Source organism: Homarus americanus, unplaced genomic scaffold (genome assembly GCF_018991925.1).
Source record: "Homarus americanus isolate GMGI-L3 unplaced genomic scaffold, GMGI_Hamer_2.0 scaffold32929, whole genome shotgun sequence".
Lineage (NCBI taxonomy): Eukaryota > Metazoa > Arthropoda > Malacostraca > Decapoda > Nephropidae > Homarus > Homarus americanus.
Window position 1 is genome coordinate 22,848,350 of NW_024737097.1, and position 14,818 is coordinate 22,863,167.

At 36.4% G+C, this 14,818-nt stretch overlaps 1 protein-coding gene across 6 annotated transcripts in view; it reads right to left on the bottom strand.

The window, feature by feature from the left end:
• The window catches only part of LOC121873345 (hrp65 protein-like), a 96,863-nt gene that overhangs the window by 26,068 nt on the left and 55,977 nt on the right, over window positions 1–14,818 (bottom strand). For 4 of the 6 annotated variants that reach the window (XM_042376883.1, XM_042376881.1, XM_042376880.1 and 1 more), the window contains 2 exons: window positions 14,306–14,389; window positions 11,305–12,103 (listed from right to left, as the gene is read on the bottom strand). In XM_042376883.1, the coding sequence (XP_042232817.1) occupies window positions 11,948–12,103; window positions 14,306–14,389 (240 nt within the window). In that variant the 3' untranslated portion in view covers window positions 11,305–11,947. Of the gene's footprint in view, window positions 1–11,304; window positions 12,104–14,305; window positions 14,390–14,818 lie in introns of those variants that run through there. The other 2 variants (XR_006090220.1, XM_042376884.1) reach the window with 2 other exon arrangements.

Genomic DNA, 14,818 nt, shown 5'->3' on the forward strand with positions numbered 1-14,818 from the left:
GTTGACAGACTGATCCAAGATGCACTTGCTTGCTACAGGGATATTTACAATGAAAAGAAAAGGCAAACTGTGCAGTCTTAATAGGACATATGTTTTAAGGAGTCCCCCACTGCTGTCTCCTCATGCCCCACCACTGCTGCCTCTTCACTCCCTAAAGATGATCCAATACCTTCACAAGCAAGTATGTTAGCCTGTCTGAAGAAAGCGACATTGATGACCCACCCAGCCCCGTCTCCTCCACTCTCCTTCATCCAATTAATGTAGTCTCCATGTTTAATTAAAAAATTATTGAGGCCCCGTGTGCATTCAGCTGACTACATTAAAGGTAAGTGCACAGTAACACTTTATTCATTTTTCATTATTGATTACTTCTACTGTACCATATTTCATTTTAGATTTTCTATGTATTATTTTCGCCTTTTCGACTTACGACCTGGTCGTCAGTCCGCAACCCCATCGTAAGTCGAGGAGAGACTGTATATCATTTGTCAATCAAGTGATCCATTTCCCAATTATGTACGGGTAACTTTTATTACCTTCGTTGACCACATTTTCTTATTTTCAGCACTTTGTCTGCCACGTTCTTTCAATAAACTGTTAAATATTACACACACACACAGAGCCTTGCTCCTTCCCCTCAGTCTTCCCTCCTATGATCCAACTTAATACAGTACTTTCATATCCACCAATACCAATCTCTCATCATTCTCTTTTATAGATTTTTTCACCTCAATTTCTCCTTTTAATAATTTTATCTTTCACTTGGCATATCTCATTAAGCTGTACCACCCGAGCAGACCCCAATCCACACCCAGCACTGTAATCATTTACTGCTGAGTCCACAAGGGCTCATGAACACACTCCAAAAAGTATCTTTACGGTGGTGTCCGATGAATTTCAAAACCAACACCGCAACTCTTGTTGTCTCGGCAGGCTTGTCAAAATCCTTCGTCCTTTGTCATATTGTCTAACACACGACCGTTAAGGTACTTTCTGGAACGAGTGTACATGGAAGGTATTTACCGTCTTCCTCTCGCATCTAGAGGTCAATTAAATCAAAGGCCATAATTATAGAGTATACAATATAGCTGTTAGAGCTATAGCAGTTTCAAAGCATTCCATTAAAAAATAAATAAATTAATAAATCATAAAATGGCCAAAATATTAATTTATACATGTCCATAATTACTATACATACTTTAATTCAACTTATTATATAAACTATAGGTAAGTGACCTTAATACCTAAAAATGTCAGATATGGCTTTGAAAAATTATACCCCCCCCATTCTATAAATAAAATTATAATATTTAATACTCTTCAATGTGTGCACGCACGCACACGCACGCATGTACACGCACGCACGCACACACAGTCTATACAACAAAGCTCATAATTGTTAAGTAAAGCACAGTCACCCACAAAAGCCTAGGCGCCTCTTCTGCCCTTCCACGAAACTCGAGATTCGGATTCGTGAACCTGAAGCAGTAGACACGTGCATTATTCTGTCCATAAATGCTTGATTCACAAGTTTGAATCTCGGAGTTCGTGGTTCAGGAGAGGCAACAGGACTTTTGTGGGTGACTGTACCAACCTCTATGATATATTATATTATTGTAATTCTACTAAGCCTCTCCAGAAAAATGGCTCTCTATTTATGTCTTGACTTTTGTCAAGTCATAAACTTAAGAATTATGAGAATACTATAAAAGATATGAAATTATGAATATCTGGAAACTATTCACTAAAGTGCTTTGATCAATTCATCATTCTTTAAACATGTATAAATATTGAACTCTACCACAAAGGCATACACTGATCTATGGTAACCAGTTCTACTATAGATATGCACATAGACACTTCCAAAATTTTTACTGCTTTATGCTGTACACTTTCTGCTTTATCCTGAAACAGTATTGTAATAGTCTTGAAGATTATCTGCAGATATAAGTAAAAGTTATTATAAAGGTTAAAAAATAAATAAAATAAATTATCTCGTTCAATATTAACTAAAGTATCTCTGTACCACAGCCCAGGCAAAAATTTTAAGTAATTAGGCTTATACAAAAAGATTGAGAAATGTCTCCCTTAAAAACATTGTGTTAATACTGAACCAAGGTTCTATTAATCAACTGTTTTTAGGTCTAGTATTCATGGTCCCAGACAACAGCCAACATTAAATTCTAGTTTTGTTTTCCAGACAACAGGACACTTTATGTGGACAGAGAACACAGTTTTACCATCACCCTCAAGCTAAGGTTGTTTTATATGTTTTAAAAAATACCAAGTCAAATATTCACAACAAAGTCTCTGCACATTTGACAAAAATACTTTCAGACTCCTCTTCATTTAGTAATAATTGAAGAAATATTCTCAAGTAGAACTACAATACTATTTTTTCTTCAAGTTTTGCCTGTAGCAGAGGAGCTGTGAACAGCACATCTGGTCAACACTAATCTATAGGCTGTCAAAGTATAGTTTCAAATTAGCATAAACAATTTGTGTACATCACCTCCACAATTGTTACAGACAACAGTTGAGGTAACTAACTGTTTGTGACCAACACTGTTATGATGACGCTTATGCCTGGGTCTAAACAAATCAAAATAAAGCCTTTAAGAATAAAACTTGTCTAAGATAAAACTTATGCCCAATTTTTTTAAAAAGATGGGTTGCAGTGCTAGTAGTTCTTCACGTGTGTGGGAGGCAACTACTGTACTCGTGTGCCACAGTCATCTCCGGAGCACAAAACATGTACAGTGACCCCTCGTTTAACGAACGCCTCGGTTAACGAACTGCCTTCCATAAGGATCTTCAATTCGGTTAACGAACAAAAATTCGGTTAACGAATTTCTTACGAACCGACCTCAACATGTTTTCGCTTGCACTGACCGGGCAACCAGCTTTAGTATCAGTCCGCCAATACATTAATCGGTTCTAGGGCTTAAATTCCTTACTATTTTAGTAAATATCAAGAAGTTTATACTATTCAATAATTTTAAGTTAAATATTCAATTTTTTAGTCATTTTAACAATTATTGAACATAATTGAAGGTAAAGTGACTAGTATAATGCGCGGCATCCAGCCTCTTAACACAGCAAACAGGCGTTGGTCTCTCTCTGTTTTCACTGGAGGTAACATCTTGCTTGAGACTCTCTTCAGCTAAACGCTTTTTTGTTTCCAAGCAAATTATTGGTCATTTTGAAATATATTTTACATATTGACAATATATAATGCAGTGCAGTGTTGATTTAAAGAAAATAATCTTGAATTACACCAAGAGCGCTAAAATTTTATGGGTGAAATGGCGCCATGGGGTGACTTCTCCTCCACCCCAATGCCTTCTCTTCTTCCTTCTCCTCCACCCCCATTCTAAATCCCATCATCATCATCATCATCCAGGAGCCTTCTACAATCACACCTCAAAGTAGGTGAACTTTTCTACCATTTTTGTTGAATTTAGGAAATTTTCGGTGAGCTGGAACCAATTGCCCAAAAACCCATTGAAACAATGGTTTCGGTTAACGAACGACCTTCTGGAACGGATTGAGTTCGTTAACCGAGGGGTCACTGTACACTACACTACACTAGTCTCGGAATTTTCTACTGTGTATTTAAAATATAAAAGATGATTTATGAATATGGCATCCTGGTCATCCGTCAACCCACTTGCATGAATATAATGAAGGGCTTGACCTCAGCAACATTTCACCAATAATTCAATGGTCTTTACTTTATCCTTCCAACATTTGGTATTCACCCATTTTTTACATAACCCTTTTGTTTCTTTGTGCAGTACAGTCATTTGCTTCACTGTGGTGCTCTTCACTCCCAGCTTGCCAAATGAACACAACCATTCTTCTTCCTAGACACTTTATAGTAACTAACACCATGTGATGAGGTGAATAAAATACTCAAGAAAGAGTCTATTACCCTGGCAAACTATGCACAGAGGCCCAGGAAGAAAGTGGTGTCACCTTCTGAATCTTTTAGTAAATATCTAAGGGTACAGTTTAATAGTAATTGGTACCGACTGAATGTTTTCTTGGTACGGAACTAAATTTCTGAAAAAAAAAAATTATCAGTGTTATACTTGCCCAAGATGTGTTTGTGGAGCTAAATTTTACTGGTTAATATAAATTTGGGTTTGGTGGCATCACATTACATCGTGTTTAAACCAAAGGTAATATTTTAAACTACAACAACTTTTTTCCTTCCTTAATAAACAATAAAAAATCAGCTAAAAATTAAATAATTTTGGGGCCAAATCGGTGAATTACTGTACGTTATTTCAACTGCAAATATCACGATTTGTATTAGATTATTGTATATATTTCCTGTTCTGACTTGACAAGTTTACACACAGTATCTCAGGACAAGATTGTACAGGCAGTGCACACGTTACCAACAGGTTACATTCCTGGACCTTGTTCATAAGTCAGAACAGCATTAATTCCATAGTTTAGGTTAGGTTAAAGCACAAACCCTGCCCATACAGAACAACAATAATATCCAATACATAACAAATAATGCAAATATTAATGTTATAAAATACAAAGTTTAATGTAAAAAATTTGGATTTTAGTTCCAAATTTTTGTGGAGAAAGTATTGGGCTCCAGCGCAGGTGTTGGTAACTCTGGCACTGCCTGTACTACTATTTCAGAAGCACATAATGCAGTGTTTTATAATCAAAATCTAATATATAATTTACATTATCTAAAAGAAAAAGATTAAGATCAATTTGCTCAAGAAATTCAGAAGCTGAGAATTCAGAAAAACTAAAATTACTGTTGTTTGATTTTCTGCCTGGACCTTAAATTCCAATCCTCCAAATTTTTAAAATTAAGATGAAAGTAAATCAAATAGTTTTCTTTTTTCCCAATTAATTTCTTGAAAGCTTCTAGTACTTCTGTCAGTTATTGTATAGGACAGTATTATACTGTATTCTGAAGTCCCTATTATATTTGTTTACGTATTTCGAGTTGGTAAGTTTTACTGTTATACTGAACAGCATATACACTCTATACTGATTATCTTCTTTTATCACAAAATTTGGACAAATATAAAATTCAGAAACGGTCGAGTCCCAAACAATCCAAATTCTAGAGGTTCCACAGGTATATGTACAGTACATTAAAGAACAAATCAATACAGTACTTATGACCTGCCGTGCAGACTACACATATGATGTAAACTAAAGGCTATGCTTTTGAAGAGTTAATTAGTACAGAATGAGTGAGTGAGTAATGGTGGGGAGTTGCCACCAGAAGACACTGTTACCATCATCTCTTCAAGAGTTTTACAGCCATATTCCACACTGGTGTGGGTTAGCCACAATGACTTGATGGCAGCTCTTCTCCAGGCTGCACAATCTCTTGCAACCTATCCCGTCAAGTTCACAACTCTGATATTTCTTACGACCTCTCTGTGGCCTATCCCAGACCTCTCCTCCAAAACTGGACTCGATAACCAATAAATTTACGCTCAAAAAAGAACCGATAGATTTACTCAATGCTGGCAAACATAGCAGCCACACAAGACACAAGGAGATAAAACTACAGCTACACTTTATACTGGTGACGGCGAGTCGTCTTAGGCGCTACAGTAATAATTTGAGGAAATGGAAAGTGAATGATTGAAAAGTGTGTAATTCAAAGTTGTATGATAGGAGCAAGAGATGGTGAAGATGGGTGAAAGATGCAGCAAAGGCATAGAGAGACAGAAAGGGATGTTAAAAACACACACACACACGAGAAAGATAATATATATATATATATATATATATATATATATATATATATATATATATATATATATATATATATATATATATATATATATATATATATATATATATATATATATATATATATATATATATGAGAACCTACATACAATATACTGTAAATATTTCTACTGCTTCCTTGGTTAAACACACAAGAATGTTTACCTCAGGGAGCTTCTACACTATACCTTAGATGTGGTGCACATCATGTGACATCTGAGCTCACTACTCTAGTTATTGACAAAATTTATTACTTAACTCTGTGTGAGGAAGCTTAGTGTAAGTGTGATGCCATGCGGCCAGGATAAAGGCATAATGCACATGCCAACTCCAATCGGAATACTTAAAATTCTTTAATATACTGTACACTACAGTATTGTAATCATAATTACATTTAAAGAATTATAATCAACATTTCTTTGCTACTTTATTTAACCCTTTCGATGTGATTCTCGCACTTTATAATTCCATTCTGGTCACCACCAGAAAATTATATTCAGTTTAGGGAAACCTCCAGCAGCCAAAGGACTAGATATGGATTATTTAATAAAGAACCATCAAGGGAATAACATAATACTGTACTGTACAGTGAAGGAGAAGCAATGCTCAAACACTACTGTGAACTTTGGATCACTCGGGTGACAACGGTCAGCCACTTTACCACTGACCTGACCAGAGTTTGGTTATATATCACTCACTTTTTTATTTATCTTATAGGATTATTACTGTGTTGCTATTGTTGTACCAGAATAGAAATAAGTAGCTGGAGGGAGAGCAAACTGACTTCTATTTTAATGCATGTTAAGGGGTATCTGGGGGTCTAATCCCCACCCCCCCCACACACACTTGTTCAGCATCATGGGAAAGTCAACAACTCAGAAGCGATGGTGATAAAAAAAAAAAGTAAAAAATGGATTCTTTAAAGACATCATGTTCAATCAGCCACTGTGCCTGGTACAGTACAGGGGCTGAGAGGACAGTTATTATCTATGCTGTATCTGCATAACTTCATCTTGGAGTAAATTGTTTGTCTATTCAGTAAAACCTCCATCTAATGGATAATATGGGGGAAAGTTCATAATATCGAGGGTCCATTAGATGTGAAACCCCCATCTAACGAACGAGAGAGAGAGAGAGAGAGAGAGAGAGAGAGAGAGAGAGAGAGAGAGAGAGAGAGAGAGAGCGAGAGCGAGAGAGAGAGAGCGAGTGAGTGAGTGAGTGTGTGTGTGTGTGTGTGTGTGTGTTATATGGAGGTTTCACTGTTTGTATTCCCCCAAAGTTTCATCACTCCAGCCCCAAACTTTCATACTCAGTGTAAGACTCACCACCAAGGCTGTACAGTAGTTAAAATTTATGAGGCAATTCACTTTACACAGTATCCCCCATAATGCATCATTCACTTGGTGGTCTGTTAGTTCCAGATTAATGTAAAGGGAGGGAGGAGGCCCTCAACAGCTATTGTTTTAGCTAATAAAAGCTTATGTAGTAAACTAACAGATTATATGGAAAAGTGTCTTCTGTTCAAGGGCTGTTAGATGTGAAGACCCCCTTTAACAAACTATATAGAGGTGAAAATCCATTACATCGAGTCTTTACAAGTGAAACACTTCATCTCACCGATTATAGGGAGAATTTATTTCCTCTTCCTGCAACAGATTTAACACGACGTGGGTTGTGTGGTGTGTTATTTCCTCGTAACTGTTTTATGAACACACATTTCTATCAAATGTGTACAGTAAACTCTCTTCATACATGACTTCACAGTAAGGGATATTCCCAATAAGGGGCATGTTTGTGTACTGTACAATATAATTAATGGACTCGGCCAGTAAGATCAGGTAAAGCAAACACTGTCTCCTGTTGACCACCAGGTGTACAGTACTGCCCTACAATGTCTTAAAACAAACACAAAGGTAATGGTACTGACTGACTGACAAACAAGAAAATAAAGTGCTTAGTATCAAGAAAATATCTGAAATTCCCCTACTCCGTGACGGACCATTAGGGACTCCCGATACACGAGTGTATCATAAGTCGTACAGGTGTAAATCTTGATAGTCGGGAATGGCATGTGTATTTTTTAATGTATTATTTTATGTACACACGAGGGAAAATAAGGAAATCCTCCCAATAAGGGACAGGGCTAGCACCAATTAGTCTGGTACAGTTATTAGGAGGGTTTACTGTATTAATACCTGAAATCATCATATTATCTTTACCTAATATATTATCTCGGTTTATGTTAAAGCTTAACCAAGTTGAGTTTGCTCAGTTCACCTCGTATTGTCAAATATTTTCTGTTGTCTTGTCACCAAAGATTCATTGGACTCTTGTGCATTATGCAGAAGACCCGACAGCAGCACCCTTATCCACTACCTCCTAAGATGTCCCCACACACAACGCTTCCGTGATGCCTGCTGGACCACCACTCCACGACCCCCTGACGGAGACAAGATGATCCTCCCCATACTGGCCAGATATTTTGTAAAAAAAAACATTGATTTATGTGTTAAAGGAATATCCTTCCTTCCTTAGGCTTCAGTAAGCCCCTTTATAATATTTTTGCTGTATATACTTGTCACACTTGCCAGATGCTTCTGGTGTCATTGTACAGGGGTACCTAGTGACAGCACTAGAATCCTGCTTCCTCTATCAAGGAATAAACAATTGAAATTGAATTGATTCATTGGTGGACGGGAGTCATTTGAAATCACGCAATGGGCCACAGTCTGCGGACTTATAACATAACTTGAATGTATAAATTATCTACATCATTCTCTTATATATCACAGTGGCTTCATCACCAGACATCATCTACACCGATCACGACCACCGTTCCCAAAGTTTAGACCAACAGTCTCCTAACGCTTTATGATCAGTACAAATAAACTTGGCAAGTACAGTACTTCAATTTTTCTCAAATGTTCATTACCCAAGCTCTCCCAGTGTGGTACTGTACATAGCCCACAACTACACTACAATCACCGGCTGTGTTTAGTAGAAATAACTAATACTTATGGGTGTCGTCAACTGACCCCGATAATACCCATTGGATATGAAGTAATACTAATTTTAAAAACACTTTGCTTACTGTACAGGCAGTCCCTCCCTGACTTACAAATGGGTTACCTTCCTGAACCCTGTTGACAAGTCGGAACAGTGTTAATTCCCTAGGTTATGTCGAGTTAAGCACAACCCTGCCCATACCAAAAAATCACCATCCCACACAGTACAAATAACGTAATATCTGTAAATATTAATATCAAGCATTATAAAATAATGTTTAAAAAAAGGGGGGGGGGTGTTAATCAAGAAATTTTTGTGATAAATGTATTGGGATTCTGGTCATAAGTGCAGGTGATTGTAAGTCAGGGTTTGCCTATACTGTACAGTATTATTTACTCTGGTACTATCAGTTAAAATATAATTTGCCCTAAGTATTGAAACAAACTTGTTCTTGTTTTAAAAATTAGTCTTAATTTAACCATATAACTTCAACAGCCAAGGACTACGATCCACCCTTGGTACAAAAAAATCATTCAATGTTTAACGACATCATGGGAGTTGTTTCCTGTGACGGCCGGTCCTTTAATACTCCACTTTATGTCATGTAAAATATAACTCCTGCAATGCTAAGAGAATTTATAACAATAATTCCACAAAGTTTTCAGTGTTGCAGCAGCTGTTTCATTCCTCACTTAAGAGTTTACTAGCCACTGCCAACATATATTTAAAGATGCACCAAATGACTGAGTAAAACTGTTTCTAGAAACAGGACCTATATCTTATGCTTAAACCTGTATCAAGTTTTCATTACGGGACCCAACAAAAACAGCCACACATTATACTTCAAGTCAATCCCCAGTACAGTACAGCTCCTCATCCTTGAGACCAAGGTACACAACCCTGAGTAAGGTATGACCTTTGTCCCTTGATTAAGATATACAGCCCCTGGCCCTTAAGTTAGGTATGGCCTCTGTCCCTTGATTAAGATATACAGCCCCTGGCCCTTAAGTTAGGTATGGCCTCTGTCCCTTGATTAAGATATACAGCCCCTGGCCCTTGAGAGACAAGTGTACAACTCAACCACCCAGCAGATGAACCACCAATATGAAGGTATACCATAATACCCTCAACACTAAACTTCTTAACTAAAAACCTCTTCACTTTAGTAAATTTAAACATTTTCATGACCATTGAGCACTGGATATACTGTACTGTACTGAGTAGACTGAAACACTGTATAATGTATCATGATACTGAAAGTGTATACTGTACCATGATACTGAAACGCTGTATATTTGTACCGTGATACTGAAACAAGTGTATATTTGTACCATGATACTCGGTGTATAATTGTGCCATAATACTGAAACACTGTATAATTGTACCATGATCGACTGTGAACACTGGGTATACCGTGCCCAGCTTCACCAAATAAAACTTTAGGAAAATAAATATCCATCTTATATTTCTTAAAGTTTGCATTCGCAAAGTTTGCTGCAATTTTATCATCATTGATATTGTGAGTAATAATAATTTCCTCTTATGCCTTAATACAGTACCCCCAAACTATCAGGACATTTAAAACTTAAGCCACGAAAAACATGGTTAGAAAATAAAGGAAGAGTCGGGTGGGAACACACCTACTGTAGGGGCTCCCACCACTCACCATCTGGTTTAAAACTGTAACAAACTTGCTCACTGCAGTAAACCATGGAGACACATTCGTGGTATAATTGAAAACAACATTTTGTGGATATATTTTTGTATTTTACCGTTCAAATTTCTGAAAATTACTCCATAAGTTAAGATCCGTCTCGTGTAGCAGAACTTAAGACTGCCCGACTCAGCTTCACCACTGTTAGTAAGTTAGGTTTAATGTATGTTTAATACAATATTAAATTAAAGTAAGACTAAAGATTATTTTTTTTTTTACAAAACTTCCCAAAGATAAAGTGAAGAGCAGTGAGGAAACTGATGTTGTGGTGTACATGAATCATATTAACTCAATAACTAGTTCATTTTATATTATGCATATTAAACTTACTTAACTTCTAGCAAACGTTTAAGATAAAATATATTTTCCAACAATAATTTCTGAACAAGTTGAGTCATCATTTCTCATTAATATTACAAATTCCTTATTTTCAAGAACATGCAAGTACAGTACACTACTGTAAATGTTCGGCCGAGGAAAAATATAAAATAAATAAATAAACCAACACCATCCAACCCCCCATTTTTCTGGAAAGATTCTTAAAACTTTTCTATCATTCAAATTTAATCTGGTCTTCCCTGCTGCCAATTTACCATTTAACTGAAACCATAAATGATGGAGTCATTACACTGGCATTTTCTCAACAGGTAATCATGTGCGTCACACTGCGAGCGGTCTGACGTAGCAACACAAGTATAGTAAAAACAAAAAATTGATTTACAAGATATTACTTGCAGTTGAGAAGTTGTACGTTGCATTATGACCCACAAAAGGTAGAAGCTAATTATACATGTAGCAATTATAAGGTTACATTTATTAAGATAAGACAAAGAAAATATTCATACAAGTTATGAAGAGACTAACTCAATCTTTGTACAACTGACAATAAAAAAAAATAATTCTTCATCATTAGTGTATAAAATAAATTTTAGTTTTACCAAAATATGTAGTACCATGTGACATAAAACACTTGCACATAATGACTTACAAACTACAGTACAGTATACTACTGGGTTATGGTATAATGAACCCAATATGGAATACTTCTCACAGTAATGAAAAACTACTCCCTAGTGTTGCTACCCTGAAAAACTTGTAATATTTTAACAGGTTCATCAAAACTAGTCTCATCAGATACAAGATATGCAGTGACTTCACCTAAAGTCTTCCTGCTGAACATTTCCTGCAGAGCCGGAGCTCTTGCACGACTCGCACTAAAACAATGGAGGGTATCCAAAAAACTTTCTTAAAAGAACATTTAATATATTTGGTGCATGTTCAAGAAATGCAAGATCAGGATTTTTTACTGCCCCATCCCCATAAAGCCAAACCAATCATTTATACAGAAATTAATGAATGCAGTGAATGGTTGATGGCATCTTTGTGGAGTAAAGGCTAACATGTTAATATGAGCTCAGAGACCAGCCCTATCATCCACGTCTAGTAGCGAGCCCTCTTGGCCGGGCCGTAGTCATCGTGGTCATTGCGTCCCCAGCGGCTGCGGCCAGCGTCGCGGCCTCTTTGGCCAGCGTAGTCAATTCCTTCCTGCTCAAAGTTACGCCCGCGGTTGAAGTTTTCCAGGAACGTGTTGGGGTCCTATGTGAGTGGGTTTAAAAAGATGCATCGAAATGAAGTTTTAAAGTGAATATTGAATACGAATATTATTCTTTTTTGTTTGTTTTTTTAATATATTACTTTAATGCCATGAAGGCAGGCATTTGATCCCCCCAGTGTTGAGAGACGCATACAAGCTATGTTATGTACAGTACAGTATAAGGTTTGAAGGAAAAGGAGTAAATTAATCCTTAATTTACCCTGCAGTAGTTCAAAACCCCCTCACCTCTAACACTTTAGTTCACTTCAAGAAGGCAATATTATGCTGGGATAAACCACCCAAATCACTTACATTAAATCAACATTACTTGATAAAATTATTTTTAACAGTTGAAACCAGAAAACTTTAAAAGATTAAATTGAAGATTCACCTTCACTTGTCCATTACCACACAGTAATATTGTGCCCATTACAGTACTGTACAGGTACTGTATCTGACACATGTTCAGGTGTTGTTGACCCATAGCAGCGCACGAGAACTTAATTCTCATCCAAGACAACTGATTAACTTTAGGGTATTATTCACTTCCTCTTGTTGACGCACTGTGCTGGAGGCCCACTGAATGGCCTACACTTTACCCACAACAAACAGACGTACTACTGTACTGTACGCACCACAATTTTATTTCCTCATATACGTAACTCTTCCAATTTATGGTATTCTACTTACTCTTGAAATTTACTTCAGTGTAATAATTACTATTCAGGAAAATACCTCAGGTTACACACACGGGTGAACGACTAAGATAAAACGTTCATCACATATTAATGGTTTAGTTTTCTCACACTACAAGATAATGGGAAGTGAATGGCATCCACTGTAACTCCATAAGTTTCAACTGTATAAAATAAAATTTTCCAAAATAATCGTTACACACTTGCCATTAAAATTTACCCAAAATTGTGTAAACATGACAGCGTGATAAAGCCGATGTTTATCTGTAGTAAAAGTCTTATGGTTTATGCTAAATATAACAACCTTAATAAGGGAATAAACACAAAGTCAGAGAAAAACACCAACCAACACATAAAAGCTCTTACACTCACACACCATTTTGTCCTGTTTATTTGTTTACACTGATCCACATATACACTTGTACTTGCTGAAAAAAATATTTCCATTTGTAATATAAGTTAAAACTTTTAAAAAGTACTTGAGACTCTGAAAAGAAAAACATCTTACTGTATATCCACAAGAAACCTTAAGCAGTTCTGTGAAGACTAAAACATAACGAGAACATGCACTATATAGTCTGCTAATGATGATGTACTTAAAGGAATATATACAGTATATATGGATCAAACAGCCTAATTGTCAGAGAGCAATACTAATGTTGCATAGGGTCAATCTCCAGCTTTTTGTATTCTTAAAATAAAATTTCTTGCTTTAACAAAAAAAAAAACACTGGATGGGTTTGTTTGTTTTTTTCTCTCCATGCCTTTTGTTGTGCCTTGCTCAACGTTAATCACTTGTTGAATGCATTTTTTTTTCACTGCAATAGACTGCCCATTCCAAGAATCAAAACCCACATTGTATGGTAAATTTAATGGCCATATAGATCTTAAGGCAAGAACAAATTATCATCAAACCCACACCCAAAAAAAACAAAGATTATTTTTGTAGGTAATCTGTCCTAATGCTTCGTCTAGTTGCTTTTTGTTTCACCAATTTTTCGTAAGTGTTGTACTATACCAGATTCCCCTTTATTTCTCATTATATGGTTAATCAGGTAATTTTTTTATCAATAACAATATCAAAATTCTCATGGGCATGCAATTGCAAGTGACTTTTAAATTCTTTAGGTACTGTAGGTAGATAGTGACTGCAATCACCAATCATCCTCTCCATCCACAACTTGTAAAGCACAATATATGGCACAATTACACTGGATCATACAATCATTTTACTTAAGTAGTTTTAATGGTCCAATTTTAAAGTTAATACTGTACCCCTAAATTAAATACAGTGCTTCACTAGAGATGAGTTGAGAAGAAATAATCTCTCGGCTGGAATCATTGTACTGTATGGGTCAAATTGATGGATTCCTGCGAGTACAAGTGGGTAGGTACTGTAGAGTGTAACATAAAGCTGAGTGAGAGCCCCAGGTGTGTGTGTGTTAAGAGTGGCCCTCATTAAGAGTAAAAAAAAAAGGTAAAATGTCTTAATAGGAGCAGAATATTCACCTCCTTGGTGGTGTCCTCTGCCTCTTTCTCTTCCCCTCTCCCTGGGTTGCGTATGGAGGAGGAACCACCAGCATGGTTGGTGGTCTGTTGAGGCCACCCCATACGGTGAGAAACAGCATCAGTGTCAGAAAGAAAGGCTGCTTTAGCAACAAAGATGTGAAATTGCATGCACCCTAAAAACAAAACCAATTAGTTTATTTTCCTTGCATCTTGCCTCCTTGCAACTTTCAACCTAGGAGTTTCCACCTACAGGGTATATAAAAAAAAAGTTTCTTCCTCAAGACATTTTAGGTTAACCTTTGTCTTATGGTAACCATTTCCGAGATGATAAATGTCAGGTTTCAGACAACCATCACACTTTTGCCAACTCAAAGTTCCATCCAATTATTTCACTTCCTAAAAAATGGGAGGAAAACTTCAACATTCCTGCTAAAAAGAAAAAAAATTAACACTACAAACTTTTTTTCCAACAAATGCATCTTGGTTATTCACTGAAAAAGACAAATTTAATTA